The sequence below is a fragment of the Anarhichas minor genome, unplaced genomic scaffold (genome assembly GCF_050575085.1).
Source record: "Anarhichas minor isolate MPS153535 unplaced genomic scaffold, ASM5057508v1 ptg000058l, whole genome shotgun sequence".
Taxonomy (NCBI): Eukaryota; Metazoa; Chordata; class Actinopteri; order Perciformes; family Anarhichadidae; genus Anarhichas; species Anarhichas minor.
In genome coordinates, this window is record NW_027466504.1 from 7324247 (window position 1) to 7345533 (window position 21287).

At 44.3% G+C, this 21287-nt stretch overlaps 2 protein-coding genes across 4 annotated transcripts in view; one reads left to right on the forward strand and one right to left on the reverse strand.

Annotated features, from left to right (window-relative positions):
* The window catches only part of cdh23 (cadherin-related 23), a 139168-nt gene that overhangs the window by 15449 nt on the left and 102432 nt on the right, over nt 1-21287 (reverse strand). For 2 of the 3 annotated variants that reach the window (XM_076076534.1, XM_076076535.1), the window contains exons 27-36: nt 18195-18255; nt 17403-17551; nt 16923-17058; nt 15944-16332; nt 15467-15568; nt 15320-15322; nt 14999-15148; nt 13985-14113; nt 13414-13542; nt 12950-13177 (exon numbers count right to left, since the gene is read on the reverse strand). In XM_076076534.1, the coding sequence (XP_075932649.1) occupies nt 12950-13177; nt 13414-13542; nt 13985-14113; nt 14999-15148; nt 15320-15322; nt 15467-15568; nt 15944-16332; nt 16923-17058; nt 17403-17551; nt 18195-18255 (1476 nt within the window). Of the gene's footprint in view, nt 1-12949; nt 13178-13413; nt 13543-13984; nt 14114-14998; nt 15149-15319; nt 15323-15466; nt 15569-15943; nt 16333-16922; nt 17059-17402; nt 17552-18190; nt 18256-21287 lie in introns of all 3 variants that reach the window. The other variant, XM_076076536.1, reaches the window with a different exon arrangement.
* Nucleotides 781-11806, forward strand: vsir (V-set immunoregulatory receptor). The gene is made up of 7 exons (XM_076076962.1): nt 781-1071; nt 6300-6713; nt 6870-6920; nt 7012-7122; nt 7371-7398; nt 8049-8224; nt 10016-11806. Exons 1-7 carry the CDS (start codon nt 984-986, stop codon nt 10051-10053), a joined length of 906 nt encoding a protein of 301 aa, XP_075933077.1. The 5' UTR covers nt 781-983; the 3' UTR covers nt 10054-11806.

Consider the following 21287-nt stretch of genomic DNA (forward strand, 5'->3'; position numbering starts at 1 on the left):
TAGATGTGAAAAAAAAGTAAAAGCTAAAATGTAAGTGAAGTGGAAGAAAGACAGCAGTGTATCCTTAAAGAAGCCACCTCATCAAACCAAGGAAAGATTCTGATACATAAGTGAAAGGATCATTGTTTGGAAGGAGTGTTAAGTCAGTTCCTGCTCCACCAGTCTGACCTCCTGCTTCCCCCTCCCAGTGCTGCTAAAAAATGGAGTGAACTCCTCAGGCTGTGGCGGTTAAAGAGCCTGTTGGAATTTCACAATATTGTGATTTCTGCATGAGCTGTAAGCTGTGTGTGTGTGTGTGTGTGTGTGTGTGTGTGTGTGTGTGTGTTAGAGAGCGAAAGATACCAAATTTGAACTAGACTATCACAGCAACTTTAATAAATGTAAAATATACTATATATATATATATATATATATATTTATTCACTATCCAAGCCCAACAGTACATTTTTGTAATATGATTTTGTTTATATTTTGGTGATTAATAATGATGATTATCTGCTATACTCATGGGTGTGGGCAGAGAGACAGAGACAGACAGAGAGACAGAGACAGACAGAGACAGAGACAGAGACAGACAGAGAGACAGAGACAGAGAGAGAGAGAGAGACAGAGACAGAGAGACAGAGAGAGAGAGAGAGAGACAGAGACAGAGACAGAGAGACAGAGAGACAGAGACAGAGAGAGAGAGAGAGAGAGAGAGAGACAGAGAGAGAGAGAGAGAGAGAGACTGACAGCAGGGGGAGGAGTGTGTTGTATCACGTTGCTTTTGCGCTCCACAGTGAACTAGAGTAGACTACAGAGGGGTTAAGTCAACTTGGAGACGAAGGACTGTCAACCAGCCGTCTGTGTTCTGTTGTTTAGTCGAGTGGAGTTTTGCATGCAGAGGAAAAGTTGAACAAAGGCTTCCAGCAGCGTTAGTTGATGATAGCTTGAGTCAAACACTGCTCTGCTACTCTTTTTTTTTGCTCAACGTCCAGACAACCATGGAGCGAGGATTACCCTGTTGGACATCACTCTGGGGAAAGAAGTCCCTGTTTTGGTTGTGCGCCGTTTTGTTTTACGTCGCTGGAGGTAAGCACGAGGACAGATCTCTTCAGATCTGTTGAACCGGCTCTCTGACTGTCCCCGCTCTGCGCGCGAGGACTTGTTAATTAACAACTCCCTCTGAGTGACAATTGACTGAATTCAATGATGGGGAACGATACTTGTTTTCAGCACGCAACGAAAAGTCAATCGAAACACACGGGGGAAGAAACCATAGCTAAAGTAACATTAATAGGTTAAACGGGCGGTAAAGTCATCAATTGCCTTCCAATAGGAACGCGATGCGTCTGAGAGGCTCGTGGTGCGTTACTCCAAATTTAAAACTTTTAGTCTCTTTGTTATGCTTAATAGAATTTTGAACAAATGCACAAATGTCCCTTTTTTTAGTGACGTTAACATTTCTGGAGCGTGACCACAGCCCACAGCTTTCCAGTCTTCATTTGCTGCTGTTGTTGTTTTGAGGCAGAACATCTGGTGTGAAGCTGCGTTAAAGCCGCACCCATGGGATGTAGCGGGGTGTAAATGCACTTTATAGTGCTGCTCTTATAGCCTGTAAAAAAACAGCCGCAAGTTGGACGGTTGCCGTTGACGTTTTTAGACTGACGAGTCTTAAAAATGGCCAAAATGTAAACGACCAGGCATACATCAAATTACACTCGGGGAACTTTCCTAAAGCTGCGTGCGCATGTGCAGGATGATTCTGGCGACTGATACATTCAATAATTCATAAAGAAAATCAATTTGCATGTTATCGAGGGAGCTGTAATCAAATGCAGGACTTTTTAGGCAACTGGCGCAGGAGGAGACGGGAGAAGCAGCTGTTGCCTCCGGGGCGCAGGGTGCTTCACTTCAAACGCCCCGGAAACCTTGCAGAGGTTATTAGTTTTCGGCTTTAGGATTTGGTCTGTTTAGATAAGCTCACGCGACAAGTACGTCAATGATGTTTACTGAACTTTTAGGCTGACCCATCCTGGACCAAAATCTTTATTTGTAACTCAAAACATGTTTCGGATTTAAATGTTTGTAGCCACGTTTTTTTTGCGTTTTGAAATAGTTATGCAGGCCTTTACTCAGAGGCTCCTAAAAGCTTAATAGGCCGGTCTGACTTTAGGACTGCTCCCTTCAGCCCTGTTGTGTCTTTTTTGTTTGGAAGTTTCCTTCCTCTGAGCCGATGATGAAAACAGCCATTTGTGCCGCTGCCAATAATGTGTTTCTCCTCCACAAAACTCCACTTGAGATAAACAGAGTGGTAATCAGGGGCTCAGTCCTTTCCTCCCAGTCTAGATAAGCATTTAGCTCCCCATGGAGGACAATGGCACAGTCAAAAATGGTCAATAAACTCCACAGGATGTGGGTGCTCCCTCTTTCACTGTCTGGGCTACTTTCTCCTCCTGCTGTGACATGGCTTGTGTCGCTCATTGATCCTCTGTCCTAAATGAATACATCATCATTAGGGTGTAGTGATAAGAAAAAAAGAGCTTCCTGGGTCAATGTCATAGACGAGAACAGGCCCGGCAGTCAGTAAGTGTGTTGATGTGCAGTTGTGTGGGCACATACCGCATGAGTAATTAGATGGAGGAAGGGGAGCTCCCGTGTTCTTCTAAGACTTTCCGTGGTATCACCTTTTTAATTGTCTGACACATGTGTAGCTGAAACCTTGGTGTCTGATGTTTGATATGCAGCAAGTATGACGAGTAAAGACTCCCCCAAACACCAGTGGCCTTCACTTCTTCTTATAAGGATGAGTCTCCCACTGATTCTCTGAACAGCATTGACCTTCGCTGATAGAGCCTTGACTCTGCTTCTCGTCACTGCAACAATAAACAGCAACCAATGTGTAAAGATCTGAACTATTAATAGAAACAGCTTAACAATATCAAGTATGAAAAGCATGAAATTACCCCAAAAGAGGGAGGACGCAGGCAAACTAGTTGATAATAATGAACTCACTTTGTTTAAATTAAGTAATTATTTAACATTTAAATTTCAGCTGCATTGTTGCTGCGGCTAAATGAAGAAACGATGTTGCAGTCGTGTTTATGAAGCTGTCCTTACACCAGCATTTAGTTACGTGGCTAAATGCATGAAGTACATTTAGAGGAAGAGGAAGGTCGAGATTGGGACAGAGTGTGCCCTTTACTTGAAAAACACTTATACAAACAAGTTTATGGCCGATTGGCTCACAAGGTAAAGTACACAGCGAATGACTGTAATCAAATGTCATGGATCCCTGAGCATGGTGACCTTCTTCACTGACCCTGAACCACATCCCTTTAGGACTAGGTAGGGTCTGAAGTGCCACATTTTAACACTTCCTGTTGCTGAAAAATGCTTCATGCATCTGGTTGTTATGTCAGAAGCTTCAACTGAAACTCTCGCACTTTCTTAGTGTGTGTGTGTGTGTGTGTAGGAACTAATCTGGGATCCTCCTGCTGGTTTCATTAACACCCTGTAATGGGCTGGATAATCATTACCATTACAGTAGGTGTGAAAGAGGGTGGAGTCTGAAGTGTGTGTGTGTGTGCGTGTGTGTGTGTGTGTGTGTGTGTGTGTGTGTGTGTGTGTGTGGTGTAGCTGCACTTGTACAAACACAGGTAGAGAACTCGCAAGTGAAAGGAAACCAGATTTTCCAGTAGGGTATGTTCAATATGTGCACCGCTTCAAAGAAGAAGCATTAGATATACTCTTGCAGAAAAGTGGTTGAAATGGTTGAATATATGGTAATTTAAGGAGATATGAAGGCATGTTTAATTAATTCACACAGGCGCGGCTGCATGTCCGAATGTAAGAAAGCTGTCAGAGGCAACATGTCCTAAACAGGTGGCATTCAGGCTTAAAACAAAGGAGGGCCTGTTTCTGGGCCCTGAGGGGCTATCAGGATCCTGAGAACAGAGATCACAGAAGGAAACTTAGATCCATAATGGAGCCAAAACACAGATGTCTGGTGTAAAGTGAAAGAAGTCCCGTCTGTTCCAGACACGGGGCAGAGCTTGCTGTCAGTTTTTACCTGGTTGCAGCCACATCAAGGCGGCTCAGATAGTGCCGACACTGTGGTAACCCCACCCAATTGATACAGAATATGCCAGAAATCCATCTCCCACTAATGTAAATAAGGCGAGAGGAAGAGTTCAGGGAGGAAGGCAGGGCGGGTGTGAAACAGGAGAGGAGAAGGGCTTCCCCTCCTATTGTCCCACCTCACAGGCCGGAACAGCCGTGGGGGGCAACAGTTTCACTTTAATCACCCTCCCTGGTCTTCCTATTGCTACCGAGTTCAGTCACACACAGGAACGTGGCACGTACCCTGCACTCTGTGACACACACACACACACAGGATGCACACATCCTGAATATACAAAACATGTGCAGCTAATCAAATGGCAGCTACTGTATTTCCCATCCAGCAGAGTGTAAACCAACTACTTAAATGCCGATATTGACGTGAACACTAAAACAATTTATTTGCTTCCTCATTTGTGTTCTGGCTGATGCAAAACTCTCGCATGTTGCATCTGCTGCCTTCCGAGGAAAATAGTGGTAGTGCAAGAAACATAATAAGCTCATTGTTGAATACCAGTGACTCAAACAAAACTGCTGCTCCGCTGCTCTCTACGGGTTTAAACTCTCAGTCCAAGCTGTGATGTAACAGCATGTGTGTTGACTCTGACAGCAGATGGAATACACCTGCAGTGACATCATAACTGATTGGGGTATGGGTGGAGGTGCAACCTGTTTGAAATGATTGGCCCATAAAGAGCCGTACAGCAGCAGCTGTGGCCCTTCACATTTAGCTTTAAGGAGTGAGGGGCGGAGAGGAGGAGGAGGAGGAGTTTCGCGTGTTCGCGTGGCAGGACGACTCAGGAAGGAAGTCCTCTTCTCAAACCCTGGCGCCCACCAGTCATCCTCCAAACACAGATTTTACTGCAAAATCTCCGATCCATGGCGCAACTATAATATACACACCCAAACATACTACACTCACTAACACGCGGCCTTCCTGTCTTCTTCACAGCGCTAAGCATTCTTGGATGCTAAACTACAAACTGTTACAGACAACGGATGGGTAGTAATCTATTTAGGCAGACAAAGCCAGAGTCGTCCTGTTGTTCTACATGCTGGATATGTGGAAAGCCATTCATTATGCGTGTTGATGCTGCACTGTGGGTAGTTTATGATGCGTCTGCCTTGTTTTTTGTTTGGTTGTAGGAATTAGAGAGTGGCTTCAGACCGCTTAGCCTGAGGATATCTCTGTTTTGCTGTGTTATGGCAATGAGATAATCATTCAGTCCACACATTAACGACTCCATCTATTGGTGCATTCCACCGATGTACCAGTCAGACCAGGATGCGGTTTACTGTGCGAGTATGTAATATGTAAAGATACATCCCACAGCTGTCTTTTTCGGTTTTTGGAACGGCCATTTCAGTGCAATCACTGGGTAATGATACCACACCGCAATAGTCAGAGTATGTTGCAGAAATTGATCGGAGCAAAACAACGGTCAGATTTCTACACTTTCCCTAATTTGATGTCACATGAGATGCTGTGTACGTTGTACATTGCATCGCTCTCTGAGAGGAACAGGCAATTTAACTCCCACAGGAGCTTAGTATAATTTTACTTTAACCAGCACTGTCTTCAACCACAGTACGACTATATGCAGAACAGGAAACAAACTGCTGACCCAAAACGCACAAAAACCAAGAAGGCATATAGTGTGCAGAAATAGGCCATGGGAAATCGTCTGACTTTAGCTTTAAATCCATGTTGAGACTGGTAGTTGCTATGATTTGTTTTTACACTCTGGTTATTTACAAAACATATCCAAGCACCTAAGGAACATCATGACGTCCATGCATCAGCATTAATGTATCTATATTTCTATTAAAATATTCTTGTTCTGGTTATATGTAATGTTTCATGCAGCTTCTGAATATCAATCTATTGGATTTTGTACCCTCTGAAAAACTAGCTGCCACTGCCATCAAAGTAAACATGTGACTTGTTTTATTTTTACTAAGTACACTCGCCTCTTTCCTCTGGCTTTTCTTCGTCATCTTCAGGGATTTGTGTTCCCTGGGTTGAGCTTCTCAAACACTTCCTGTCATTTCTACTGCATACAAATCCCACCTTTTTGGGAATTGGCAGGCTTTAACACAAAACTTCATCATCTCTAACCTGAAGCCTTTGGTTGGTAAAAGTTGATAACCGTTATATTTGTTACCTACTTTCTACCATACTTGTCTATTCTCTCTAGGTAAAGGCGACATGTCCCACGCCCACTCCACTCTGAGTGTTTCGGCCCCCCACCTGCACTACACCTGTCCCGAGGGTGCAACCGTCAAACTGGTGTGTGGCCAGAGAGGGGCCGCCTTGCACCCCACCGATGTCTTGAGGCGCGGCTGGCTTTTCACGCCCCACAGTGATCGGCACTGCACGGGACGGACGGGCCCGCGCCATACTACCATTGGTCATTCACATGGCAACCACAGCTTAACGGCAGGGTTGCAATTTGGAGCTACAGAGCACAACTTCTGGGTGGTTCTGCAGAACGTGATCCACTCTGACCAGGGTCGCTACTGCTGCATGCTCCTAGACTTCCAGCTGGAACAGAAACACAACGCCCTCGTGCAGAAACCCCACAGCCACGTTATTCTCCATGTTACACCACGTAAGGACATCAAATGTGTGGGTGTGAATGTGTATTGGGTTGTGTATCTCTTCCTGGGGCCCTGATCGTATGTTGCAATTAACAGGCAGAAACCCAAACCAATGTTACATTGTGATATACTGCTTGTGAGAAACAGTGTCTTTGTTCTCTTGCCAGGGAGGAATGGCTCTCAAGACTGCACTGTCTGGGATCCAACACCAGCTGGAGGTACGTCACCTTATTCAAGCCTTCAAAGCCAATGTATGACTAGCCAGTTACTCCGTGTATTTACCTCACAGTCTCTCTGTTGCTTCCCCAGGCTCCGTGCCAGTGGCCCTGGCCATAGCAGCCTGCATCTTGGCCCTGCTTTCTCTGCCTCTTATTCTGATGCTTGTGTACAAACAGAGGCAGACCGCCCGGTCGAGCAGACGTACGTAATACTGAAACTCACAAACAAGCAAGCTCGCACGCATTAATTTCCACGTCCATGCTACATAATCGTCTCACACTGGGTTCCCCGTAGTGTTTTGTGTGACACATATTTCCTGTCTATGAGGAGGATTAACTGTATTTCACACAGTAGGAAGCGCATTCACACTGTAGTGCGTAGATCTGTAGTGTTCCGCTCTGTTTCAGTATACTCACAATGGCCCATTTCCCGCTTCCTCTCTCTCCCAGGTGCACAAGAGCTGGTGAGGATGGACAGGTACGTTTTCCCACAGTCTGTCGGGCAGCTGGCTTCATGGGCCGGCTTCAAAACACAGCTGCTCTTTAGAATAATAACACTGTACACATGGATATTCCACTAGGAAGTGGCCGCAACATTTCTTACACAATAGATAGTTTCAGCCACAAAACCTGACGAGACCAAAGCGTGTTACAATTATGCGGATAATTCCTTTAAACTTTTGTTCACTAAAGATCTACAAATAGCTTCAAAGCATCAATGAATCATTTGGGTGCATCGTCTTAATTACTGTACAACAAAAAGGACTTCAGCCAAGAGCATTGGCAGCCTTAACACTGTACGTTATGTTGTGTGCCACTGGAATGTATTTTGTGGGAAATGTAATTACTTTATAGCACAAAGCGAAACCGATTTATGGCTCACAACAGGGAGACTTAATTAATTCACATGTATGTACACAACTTACTGCAAGTTGTGTACATACATAGTATTATAAGTGCAGTTAAGTATTGAAGCCCTGATTACTGCTAGAATATAAAAGCGACACATACAAAGATTGTAAACGTCTTGAGCAACAGGTGAATGTTGAAACAGTTTATTGGGTCATTTCGGCAATGTCTTACTCATCGGTACGCTTCCCTTTCTTGTGTGTGCGTGCGTGTTTTCAGTGAGGCTCAAGGCCACGAGAACCCTGTGTTTCTCGGGGGATCGCCGCAGATTAAGACCCGTACTGTGTCTCAGATCATGACCAGGCAATCATCGGAGACAGGACGCCACCTGTTGTCTGAGCCAGGAACCCCCCTTTCTCCTCCTGCACACGGGGACGTATTCTTTCCAATAGAAGGTAGGACACACACACACACACACACACACACACACACATTAAATCACTCAGCACAGCATGGGACACACAATTATCGAACCCATTCTCCATTTTGTTCAGCTTTCGCCCTTTAGCGTGGCTAAAACTCTCCTGACCAGCGCCATAACACAAAGAAAGCAGAGTATGAGCAATCTCAGGGGAGTTCATTAACACGACTTAGTGAGTGTGCTCATTGGTAGTTAATGCCTTACCAACTACATTCTGAATGCATACACATGACTCCCTTGACATTCTCGTTTGTTACCGGAAACAAAGCACTCTAGCAGTGGCACGAAACTGTATTGCACAAGGACATAGCTCAGGAAATACCGATTTCAAAATGTACAGACAGTACGGTAAAACACTCTGATGAAATCAAAGAACAACTGTGGCTGTGTGCACGTTTCTGCTGAAACATCCTGTGTGCGGTCAAAGTGTTGGCGGAAAGATGCTGACATTCTTGTGCAAAATTGCACGCTCACTCTCAGAACAGCTGGGTTGAGTCTTATGTGACTGAAAGATGTTCTGTGTGGGGAGTTTACATTCTCTCCCAAACACGAGTAAAACCACCTCCTTATGCTGTCACCCTCTGAATTCTTCTCTCGCCTCCCTCGCAAAGTCATTTTCCACCCATCAGCACTCTCATTGAACACTAATGGCCCCCCTTCAGCCGTTCTCTCCGACTCGACTTGAAATAATACTGAAACATTAGTTACGGTGAAGGGGTTCAATCCTGAGTGTTTTTCTACCGATTCCCGGGGCACCTGTGCAGACATTCCAGGCATGCTGAGGTGGATTGCCCCGTTTCCTGCCAGCACGGGCCTGTGGCGGTACGGGGGGGAATGGTCAGAACTGAACCGACCTACTGAAAAACCCAAATCATCACATATGTTGTTCCGATGACCTATAACCACACTACAACAGTTTAGTGCGCAAACAAGGAAAAGTCTCAGAAACAGTTACTGGAGCTCATTGACATTATACCGCATGTAAGACCTGACGAGCATAAACAGAAGGTACAACTGAGCCACCCACACTCAGCGAGTCCTATGACATGCTGCTGTTTTGCCCAAATTGAATTCTGGTAATGAGTAATGCCACTAGGGGGAAAACCTCTGTTAATGATAATTGACAGATGGAAGATGCATCTCAGATTACAGCCATGTTCCTCCTCTAGAGAGCACGCCACGAAATATTGATAAAACCATCTAGAACCCAAGAAACCCCCCCCCCCCCCCCGATATTTTGTACACCTGTCACAGTGGATTTTCCTGTCAGAGCTCATTTCCTTCAGTAGTCTACGAACGTTATACCGAATACCAAGCCCGGTTTCTTGTCTGAGGTTTTGTGTTACATGGATGAAAGCCACACTTCAGCTTCCTTGTTCATCTTTTTCAGACCGCTGACCTTACGCTGAGAGGAATTTAACTAGATGCAGTTCCCTCTTATCGTCAACGTGTTGCAACTCGGGCTTTAAGGCCTTTTTGTTCTGCTTTTCAATGGGTTTCCAGCAAAACACATCTTGTTCTGAGAAATCTACCAGTCTCTCTGTGCGCTTGTTCTAATCTATGGAGTGGGAGGTATGGAAAAAGAAACGCAGTCACGTCTTCCGTCTGCCTTTTTGGGCAGGAAGTGACATTTTTTTAACTCTTTCATATCTAAATTTCAGTGCCTGCACACAGACATGAAATGTGCAGTTGTGCGGGTTGATACATGTAGATTACCTGCCATCTTTTCTATGCTCTCACTGACCTGCACTGTTCTCTATTCCAGACACCATCCTGGAGTCTCCAGACTTCATGCAGGTTTAAAGGGGGTTGGAACCTCGTTCGTTGCTCCAACTGCTGACCTGGAAATAGTCCTGCAACTCCTTTGCTCTTCTTTCTGCCTCCAGAGTGATGTTGCCCTTATCAGCTGTCTCACAATAACCTGTGCTGGATTGTCGTCTATACATTGTCTGGACCGCAGGAGGGAACGGGCTGCCTTTTTTTATTCAAAGACTTTTTCCACCTGCAACAACAGCTGGAGGCCAAAAGCGAACTTTAGCTTGTGTGTACTTGTGTTGTGGCGGGGTTAAGGTTAGTGTGTGGTGTTCCATCTACACGCTGACAATGACTCGTGGACCAACAGGTGCCCGCTGCTTGAGACAAATCCAAAGTGTTGGGGGGGGGGGGGGGGGGGGGGGTCAAGAGTGATTAAACAGTTTCTGTGGACTCAAGGGCTGCTTTCACACTTAACTTATTTTGTGCAGTTCAACTGAACTAGGGAGCTTTTACTCGTCGAGTTTGGTTCATTTGGGCTGACGGGCACTCTGTAGTTTAAACCAAAGAGCTGCACTCTTCCTCTGGTTTGGTTGGTGTGAACGCAAAGCAGACCATCCACATGATCATGTGACACAAAATGTATGACAATAAAAAAAAAAAAAAAAAAAAAAAAACTAACTGTTAAAGTTCCATTTGCTGATGGTTGGAACCGTCTTGGAAACAATCTCTCATAGTAGGCTCTCTATCATACCTGTCATTGTAATAAAGTGCTCCAACAGCTTCGTACCAAAGGAAGCTCATTCGTCAGAGAAGTCTCAATATCCTTGTTCAAGTTGAGAGTAATTTGTTTTGATGGCATTACACTGTTCCTCTGCATCATATCCCTTTGGCCTCAGCTTATTTTCTCTTCCCCCTCTGCTACCTCAGTTACTGTCAGCTCTGCTGCTCTAAATACTCCCCTTCCTTCCTGTACTCTCAGAAACGCAGCACTTCACAGTGGCCTTAAAACATATACGAGTATGTGGACGTATTTAGTCGATGAATGTCATTCAAAGTGAATTAAGAATAATATGTCTATTGATTTTCTCTTGAATGTATCCTAACAGATTCTTGATTGAAAAACAATCCTTTTTGCTCTGGTATCACGTGTCTGGGTGTATTTGATAAGATGTGTATATTAGTGTTCATTCCTATTGTTTTTGTGCGTGCAATGTGATGTTAAGTAAATACTATTCAGCACACGTGTGATGTGGAATGTTAACCAAATCGTATCAAGGTTGACCGAGAGAAAATGAGAAGTGATTGAAACCGTATTATTAATTATTATCAATAATTATTAATTAGGCTGTGTGTGACTATGAGAAACCCCTGGTGTCTTTTTCATATTGAGGTTTAATGTGTACAGCAGGTGCTCAGCGGAAATCATCTCCAAAAGATGTGTAGCAGGTATATAGGACAGGGTATAATGTTTGTATGTTTGTTGAGATTTTAATACTTTGATAACTAGTCAAACCAAATACTTATGTTTGAATATTTGTGTTTTCAAGTGTGCCTGTAAGTGTGTGTGTATGTGAGCGTGGTGTGCGTACGTGTGGTGTGTGTGTTCTCAAATCTCGGGTTACAGTGTCAAGAATAACTTTGCAGTCTGGTTTAAATGTGTGTTTGCATACTCGCATGCGATTCTGCATCGGCATGTAATCGCGTGTTATATACTGTAAAAAGTTTGTATTTGACGAATACACTGTTTATTGCATTTGAATTGGTTGTAGCTTGTATAATAAAGTGGAGCTCTTAAACCTTACATCCATGTGTCGATCCTTTGAAATCATTGTTCCTTTCAGCTGGCAGGGCTCCAAAAACTATCGCCACACAAGGCCGTGAGCCACTTGCTGCCTAGGGAGCCATTACAGATGGAACAAGGTTGTTCCGCCTGTGTGCCTCTAAGATGGTGGACACCAGAGGGAGACTGGCATTGAGGGGAGAAAATGATAAAACAATCTTAGTGTCTTGTTTTATGAGAGGAGACAGAGAGCTAGATGGGAGGAGGGGAGGCCTGTTGCAGGCTATCTCCCCTCTTCAGTGCTTTTTCCACAGTCTGACATTTTGCTATGTATGTCTTGTATTTACAGGAACTGCATTATTATAGGTTTGTTACCACCCATATCTCACTGTGACCTAGACAAGCCAAGTTCAAAATAAAACACATACAGCACAACAACTGACTGCCAGATGACAAGTCATCAACATGTGACACATATAGTACACACCTCCTTCTAGCAGTGCACTTCAACACATTTTATAAAGCCTTTCAAATGTTGCAGACAACAGGAAAAGTAACAACACTCTTCTTCCTCTTTTTGGAAATATGACTTGTGGCTTTCCTGTTTACAAACGAAGGTGTTTCCTGTGCCTTCACAGCTTCATAGAAGATCAACCAACCATGTATTTAAATATGCCGCGCGGGCTATGAGAGGATATAAGGTCTACTACGTTTAATATCTTAATTTGTACTGTATCTTGGTTTAAGGCCGGTAGACAAAGAGGTAGTAAACAGATGGAAAAAGCACATCTTTTAGGTGTGATTGTTTGTAGTACCAAAGGAGGGCTCAGTAAGAAGATGTGATGCTGAATCCCCCAAATGACCAGACTCTGCAAACTTCAAGTCCCCATGAACAGATCAGATTTATACCCTTTTGTTCGAGGTTACAGCACCATACTGCATGAAGAAGGATTTTTAAAGATATATATTATTATATTATTATAATATGAAGCATTGACATAATAATGTCACTTGATTTAACAACAAATCTCAAGTTTTCAGGATTTAATACTAGACTAAAAACATGTTGGAATTGATATGTATTTCAGCTCATCAGTAGTTTATCTGGTACGTTGACATTTTGCAGTGTTTTACTCGTTTCTGCTGCTGTTCCTTGTTTCTCACCGACAGAGGTGGCGTGCCGTCATCTTCCACAGTGACGATGAGTCGATACTCCTGCTGGCGCTCTCGGTCGGGAGGCGCCGGCCGTGTCACCATCTCTCCCGTCACGCGGTCCATGCGGAAGGTCAGGTCCTGGTTTCCCGCAGTGATGTAGTAGAACAGCATGGCGTTGGGACCGATGTCTTCGTCGGTCGCTATCACACGGAGGACAGACGTACCTCCTCCGACATTCTACAATTTACATCACAAGAGAGGCCTCATTATTGATTACCGATGGTAGAATAAACAAAACGGTGACTGCAAATGGTAAATGCTATAATACAAACTGAAAATCACCAACTATAACAATACCTATATTGTTCAGCTTCTGTTGAAGAACTAGATGCATACAAAATGATAGAAACATGCAAATCCGGTGCGGATACAATGAACATCATGCTCCGTGTGATGTGCGAGTGCGTCCCCACCTCACTTATGCTGACGTTGTAGCCCCTCTGGCTTTCAATAACAGGTGCGTTGTCATTGATGTCCAGGATGTTGATGGTGAGGGAGTGGTCTGCGTGTCGGGGAGGTGAGCCATTGTCAATGGCACGCACCTGTAACAACATACACATGCACTGTATACTAGTATGTAAGCCTGACCATGCATTTGGACACATGACATAAACTAACACATAGGGGACAAAGAGAAGTGTCTTCCTTCGTGCTTCTACGCTCAGTCTTGGTACGTCTTGTGTTGGGAGGCAAGATGCAGTGAGCTTTCTTTTAAGTGAAAGTATTGACATGAATAATATTTTAATGTGATCAGAAAAACACACGTTATTTGTATCGTCCAAACTCACACTATTATATTACACATTATTGTATCGTGTCAAAGAAAGTCGGTTTATTTGTCGATGAAACAAGTGTGACACGGAACCATCATTTTTAGGCTGAGGGGAAAAAAGTAGTCGGGGTTGTGGTGTACGTGTAAAATGTGTACGTGGCCATATAGATATGTGGTGAAAGTTCATAACTGCATGTGGATTGCTGCCTGACCTTCAGTAGGTAGCGGTCTACTGACTCTCTGTTCAGAGCAGCATTGACAAAAACCTCCCCGTAGGTGTGGTTCACTGTCTTGATCTTGAACACATCCTCCATGTTGCCTGCCACCAGAGTGAAATTGACCTGAGAGAGAGTAATGAGTCAGAAGGCGACAGAAAGAAAGCGGGAGAGAAAGATGGACATTGAAAGAAGGAAAATGTAACATTATAACAACAGCTTAGGTCCAGTCAGAAAACTCTAATCATAAAGTTACCCATGATGTATGAATAGTTTAATAATTGTATTTGGCTGTGTAGGTTCTACATCTTGAATAAATCACATCACAAGCTAAAGAATGGAGTAACAGAACCATTATAACTGAGGGACAAGAGAAGGCTGGGTTGGTGGAGAGAAAAGCCAATACAAGCAGGTTGTACGGAGGTAAAGTTAAAACGCTCATGCTCAACAATGTGTCCTAGTCTTCAGCATGTATAGTCGGTCGCATTAAAACAGTCAAACACGTGGTGCTTGGAACCGTGTGTGTACACAGAGCAACAACAAACCGCAGTCAAATGACTTTTATGTGTAAACATACGTGGCCCGGTAACCTCACTTGAGTCGCCATTTGTTATTGACAAAAACGGTGAAATATAGCATTATTTCACTGGAGGAACATGTTTTGTGCTGTAAAGTAACTTTGTTTCGTGCTATAAAGCACTGTAGATGATTTAATATAATACTAATAACAACCAACATGACAATATAAATACTAATAACACTAATACTACCACTACTAATATTTTGATATAGCCTATTTATGCATACAATGCAACACAAAGTGCTTAATGTTAAGTTCCCTGTCAAACACAAGGTAGGACACACACATGTTGGAAAAGCTCGTCTTCTTGGTGATAATCCTTTGTAATTATAGTAATTACTGTTATCTGTTAGATTATTGTTATACCGATCTGTTGATGAGATGACAAGACATTTGTTGATTCTAACTGTCTCCTTCTTCTTTATTCTCACCAGTCCGTTTAATCCACCATCTTTGTCCCTTCCCAGCACCACTGCCACTTTTTTCCCCATGGGTGTGTTCTCTGGGACGTCCACTGAAGTATCTGATGTGATATCAAACTCTGGACTGTTGTCATTCTCATCCAGAATGGTGATTGAAACCTGCCAAGATCAAAATATAAGCTCAATAACTTGCAACTCAACGAAATACTTACCTTTGAAATGAATCAAATAACCCAAATCCTAAAAATGTGAGATACTGCAGATTAATACATTTCCTGTTGCCTTTCATACTCTAAACCATCTTAAAAACAAACAAACAGGAAGTCTTACCTTCTGCACTTCCAATGAGAGATGCAATGAATAAAAGAGGAATGCCATTAAGTTTTCTACAACAGACGAGACACAACACATGCTGTAATAAATAGAATGTTGTACATGAAAAGAAGATAAAATAACACAATTCAGAATGAAGCGTACCACGGTGGAGTCTTTTTTAGGTCCTCCATCATCAGCTACAACAGTCAAGGTGTACATGTCCCCCTTCTCTCTGTCCAGCTGGCCTGTCACAGTGATGCGGCCCTGAAGCATCACACACACCAGCACATATCTCTGCCTCCATAAAGATTGCATACAAGGTAGAACTCGTCTAATGTGACAGACAGTGAGCAAGGACAGAGACTAACAACTATCATAAAAATCAACAACAAATCCCCATTTCTCATCTTTCAAAGGAATCAAAAGGCTTCAAAGCAAACAAGCTCTTTGATCAGCTTACAGTCATGCAGCAACACGCTTAAATCACAGGGGAAGAGGTGTTATTGAATCCCCCTGTGGTTAATGGATGCATCCTATTTGACAGAAGGTGGGCACAGTCTTTGAAGCTTACAAAGAAAAGAGGTATGTACATTGTGCTCCTATCGCCGTTGACCTTTCCTCCGCTGCTCCTCCACTCACCGTGATGCTGTCTATCTTGAAGAGGGCCAGAGCCGCAGGCGACGTATCAGGGTCGAAGCGGTAAGTCAACTGATTCAAGTTGTCGGCTGACTGGGCCCGCACCTGCACTACCTCCGTCCCCGTGGCGATATTCTCACGGAGCGAAGCCTCGTAACCGGCGGAGAAGAAGGCCACGGCCTCGTCCAGCTCATTAAGTAGCGTGACGTAGACGGTGCAGAAGCCTTGGTGGAAAGGTGGCGCCTGGTCAGTGACCGAGACGTTCATCAAATAGGTGGTCTTGGTCTCGTAGTCCAGGTAGTCCACAGTGGTTACCAGGCCAGTGCTCACGTCCACCTCAAACTTGCGGTCTGAGCCGGACACGAGGGCGTAAGCAACAGCTCCGCCATCACCTGAGCGGGAAGAAAAGGCGGTGTTGGTGCGGACAAGCTTAAAATAATAACTTTAAAACTAACTAATTAACTTGTAACATTGTTACACTGATGCCATAGTTACGACATACAAACAGTTTCCTCCATTCTGTGTTGTACTAAACTGTTTTGTTGCCTGTGTTATGATTATTTCGGTTGCAGGCCTGATCTAATGTTTTGGAAAAAGTATGTCACAGCACACCAAATGCATCAGAAGGTGTCTAAGAAACACTTAAAACCACGGGAAGTGGATAGAGGAAGTCTGCACTGTGGAGCAGAAGTTGAGATTTAAATGCCAGTTACAGTGAATGTTTTTTTTGTGTGTGCACGTATGATGTAATACCATGTTGTGGTTTAGAGGTTTGATATTCCTCTTTTGCAGTGGCACCCACTAGTGTTAGGATCAGTGAAGTCGTAAACAACTGCCTCGTGCAAGTAGGGAAGTTTAAAGCCACAGTCAGCAAAATGCCTCCGTTTCTTTTATGGTACGGGAACACAACCTGATACTTCAACTGACATCAAAGTGAGCCCCCTCTGCTCCCCTCTCCTCATCGATCTGAGACTGGACTCACCGGTGTCAGGGTCTGTGGCTCGCACCACAATCACAGAGGTGCCAATGCCAGCGGTCTCCCTAAGGCCCAGACGGTTGTACTGTTGCTGGGTGAACACTGGCACCTCGTCATTGGCATCGTCCACATATATGATCACCTGCAGGGGGAGACATTTGTGGCACATCAACTATACATGAACTCTTTGAGAAACACTTTAACTCTTTGGGAAAAGGGCTTCGTAGTTTTATCTATTCAGAAATGAGACATAAATAATATGTATCTGAGTGTCTGGATCCTCTGATGTCCACATTTGTAGACAAAGTCCATCACAAGGGGTCGACAGGACTGTTCATTTTCTAAAAACTAGCCACGCTTCATGCTGTTACAGACAGAACAAACTACTGCTACATAAGTTATGCTACAAATTTTGCAGAAAACATGGGGATGTAACTGGCACACGTTACAGCATCATCCCCCTCAAGCTACCCTCCTCTTCCTCACCCTCACGGAGCTCCTCATGCTGCCCTCGTCACTGTTGTAGGCCACCACTTCCAGCACATGGGAGCTGCTGGTTTCTCTGTCCAGTGCCCTGCGGCCTCTTGTCACCAGCCCGGTCTGATTGTCTATGCTGAACAGATTCTTGCTGTTCCCTGCATTCACACACACACACACACACACACACACACACACACACACACACACACACACACACACACACACACACACACACACACACACACACACACACACACACACACACACACACACACACACACACACACACACACACACACACACACACACACACACACACACACACACACACACACACACACACACACACACACACACACACACACACAGAGAGAGAGAAAGGCAAAGTGAGACAGAGCAGGCGACTTCTACAAAAATACCTATTTTAGCAAAACATTTAATCTAGTCTGCCAATTGGATAATTCAGGTTGCCTCCGATGCAAATTAACTTCCAGTCATTACCGGTATTTTCACTCTGACTGCATCTAGACAAGAGAAATTGCAGTGGAAACAAGAGGAATTATCATACCTGCCCATAGGCAGAAAAGCTTGAATCACTAACATTTTGGAAACCTTCTTGTGGACATCTTGTTTTCACCCATTTTGAACAACTGGATTAACAATGCTACCAAAATAAACCTAATGATCCAATCTAGTCACATCTTGGGAGCCTGTGCTTTCTTTGCATTTGTTTGAGAGCAAGGAGATTTCATGTGCAAAGGCCATCTGGGAGGCAAATCAAAGTACTGCAGCACTTACCAGTGAGGATCCTGTACAGCACTTGGCCGTTCTCTCCCTGGTCGGCATCTGTAGCTTGAACCTGCACAGACGAACACGAGCATAAAGTCTGCAGAACAAGTCTACAACATAAACAAAAAACATCCGGCTGCTTACGAGGTACAGCAACGGCATATATCACCCTTTACAACTGGTATCATTTCAAAATTTGAACTTTTTCATTTTGCAGTCTGACAAAAGGGATTGCTAAAATATGCATGTCATTATGAGAGAACAGAGAAGTTGGATTTGGTCACCAGTGAGTCTTTTCCTCAGTTCTCTGAGCTCTGTGGTGTGTCCATTCCCATAAAGTCCCATAGAAAGTTCATTTCATACACATTTTTTCAATGGTTTCTACAAACGGATGGAAAAATCCCTATTTTCTTTCTCATTCACCACACATCCACTGGTGCCCAGTGTCTTGTTGCCACAACAACCCCAACATGGCTTGACAGTAAGTCTATAATGGCAGAACTTCTCTCCGTCTCTGTCGCAGGCAGAGAGCCAGAAGCAGCCCAAAAAAAGAAAACGGCGCAGACAGCACGGCTCCACAGCGTACACAGATAAATAGTGGAGCATGCTGGGCTGCTGCTGAATGGGCCATGTCATAAGACTGCCTTCTGAATCTAGAGAGGCACAGAGCCGCTGGCGCTGGATGAGGCTCACTTCATGTCACACCCCGCTCCTCTGTGGATGTGTCAAACCCTGTGGAGGTGCCCACAAAGTGCATATTCAATGGCACTCGAGTGCATGTGCGTGCACTCAGGTACGCAGAAATACACGCACGCACGCACGCACGCGCGCGCGCGCAAGCACGCACACGCACACACACACACACACACACACACACAGACAGACACAGACACACAGACTCTCTCTCCCTGCACTTGTGTGTTCTCCTTTGCTCTCTCTCGCTCTCCCTGTGAAGAGGGGCCCAACTTCAGTCTCATTAGCTTTATAAAGAGATGTGGGGAGAAGAGGAGAAAGAGGAGGAGAGGGGAGGGGGAGACGGGAGAAAAAAAGAGGCTGGGGGGTCAGATTGGGGAGTGATGAATAGGGTATTACACAGTGGACTGCACCACTTAGGCCATAAAAGGGGGTGTTTAAAGTGTAACACCACATTGCAGAGCCAGATGTTGTAAGTGTAAGCATGTGGAGTATAATCACAGAGAGATTAGTCACTCAGCTTGTGCATGGCTCTGAACACACACCATTGTCTTTGGCTCCCTGGGATTAAAACAGCAGTGAGATATTTCTGTCGTAATGCTGTCGCCCACATTTTACCCCCTTTTCCTCCTTGTTGCCCTCTTCCTCCCCAGCGTTTTCCCCTCTGTCTCTGGGAAAGCAGCAGTTTAAGGGGGAAAAACAAGTGTGTGAAGCCAAGAAACAGGTCTGACCTCAGTTACTGGAACTAAGCAAGGTGCTGTTTTAAAGAGTCTCTAAAGTGTGGGTGTAAGTATACATTTTTGATGGGGTTTATTCCAAATGACTAGAGATTCAGTATTGAAGATGACATGTTAATTGTTTAGCATTTGAGTCACAAACATAATTAAATCATTTCAAATCTTATGATCTTAAGATTGCCTACAATCTAATGAATGTCTCTTAAAATCTATATTTTAAGTCTGCCGTAGTGTCTTTTGGAATGAAACTCATAAAATCCAGATCTGGACATGTGAGCTGCTTGACATGTGCTTGAGTAACTGCACATTGTCTGTATGTGGAGACTGTTGTCCACATTTGGTTTAGTATTACTCGGACTTATCTGGAAGGTAGATTTGAATATTAGCGAACTGAGGCTGCAGATCTATGATCTGTTACTGTATTCCTCGTTCATATTTGTATTCCACTATGTACAAAATACAGAGAACATATAGTTCTTATATGCATTTTGCAAGTATGCTGCTAATAAATGAACTTTACAGACTTTACAAATGTAATAGATTAGACAAATTGTGGTGGTAAAGAAGTTAAGAAATCACTGTTTCAAAACTAGCTGAGCAGTCAGATCTGAAGGAGCAACAATGTGGAGAGGAGAGTACCTTACAGCTAAGCTGCCAAGCTTAGGAGCAGCATGCCTAATCACGAATATGTGCAGCACAGTCTACAGTCTGTGTGGCTGAGAAAGAAAGTTTGTTTTTGAATAGCTGTGCGTATGTGTGTGTGTGTGTGCGTGCGTGTGCGTGCGTGTGGCATATGTGCTTGGAGGCGCTGACTAATGAACTGACTCTCTAACGAGCCATCCTGCTCCACTGGCCTTTTCACAGCTTTCCTGGCATTTGGTCTTAAAAATAATTTCACGTCCCAATGTGTTTCCCTTAAACCGATAAGCCATGCTTTGTCTCCGCTGAATTAAGGACGATGACATTTACAAATGTTACTATGCTGAAGATGGGGGCGCACAGAATGAGGGGGGGTATAATTGGAGACCGGGGTAGAAGAGGTGGGTGCCTCGCATTTTACAAGGGGCATTTTAATAAACCCAATTTGTTTTACATTGAAAAAAGCCTGTCAAGCATTGACTGTTTTGTAGTCCTTGATTTAATAGCTACATAATTGCCGCAAATGCCAAACACATCTGCATGTGCTTGCAGGCGTTTCTGTGTATATTTGTGCATGTGTGCGCTTAAGTGTGTGTACGTTTATCATAAGTGTACTTGAGTGTATGATCCCAATAAAGGGAGAATAAACCTACTCAGCTTGGTTAGGCTTGGTTAGTGAGGCAGAGAGCTGCTGTGGCACTTTAACAGAGGCTGACCCCACACACCCACACACACCTGACATAGACCTCCAATCTGATGTTGTTTTCTCCATCCAGGGCCAGGACAACATGAACACCACTGAACCAGATTCCAACTTCACCTCTACACCACACACAGAAAATGTCACTCTGTCCAGCCTGACAACCAGCACCATCTCTGCCACCAGCCCACTGCCTCCATCCTATTCTCCAGACATCTTCAACCCAGAACTCACCATCATGGTGGTGCTGGGCTTATCGCTGCTGCTGGCAGGGTTAGCTGCCTTCCTGGCAGTGTGCCGGCCCTCGGAACAGGACGGTGACTCTGAGGCGAG

Coding starts and splice junctions, on each gene's coding strand:
- vsir (XM_076076962.1), top strand. CDS start 984: ATGGAGCGAGGATTACCCTGTTGGACATCACTCTGGGGAAAGAAGTCC. Junction 6,714..6,869: donor TATTCTCCATGTTACACCAC/GTAAGGACATCA, acceptor TTCTCTTGCCAG/GGAGGAATGGCTCTCAAGAC. Junction 7,399..8,048: donor GAGCTGGTGAGGATGGACAG/GTACGTTTTCCC, acceptor GCGTGTTTTCAG/TGAGGCTCAAGGCCACGAGA.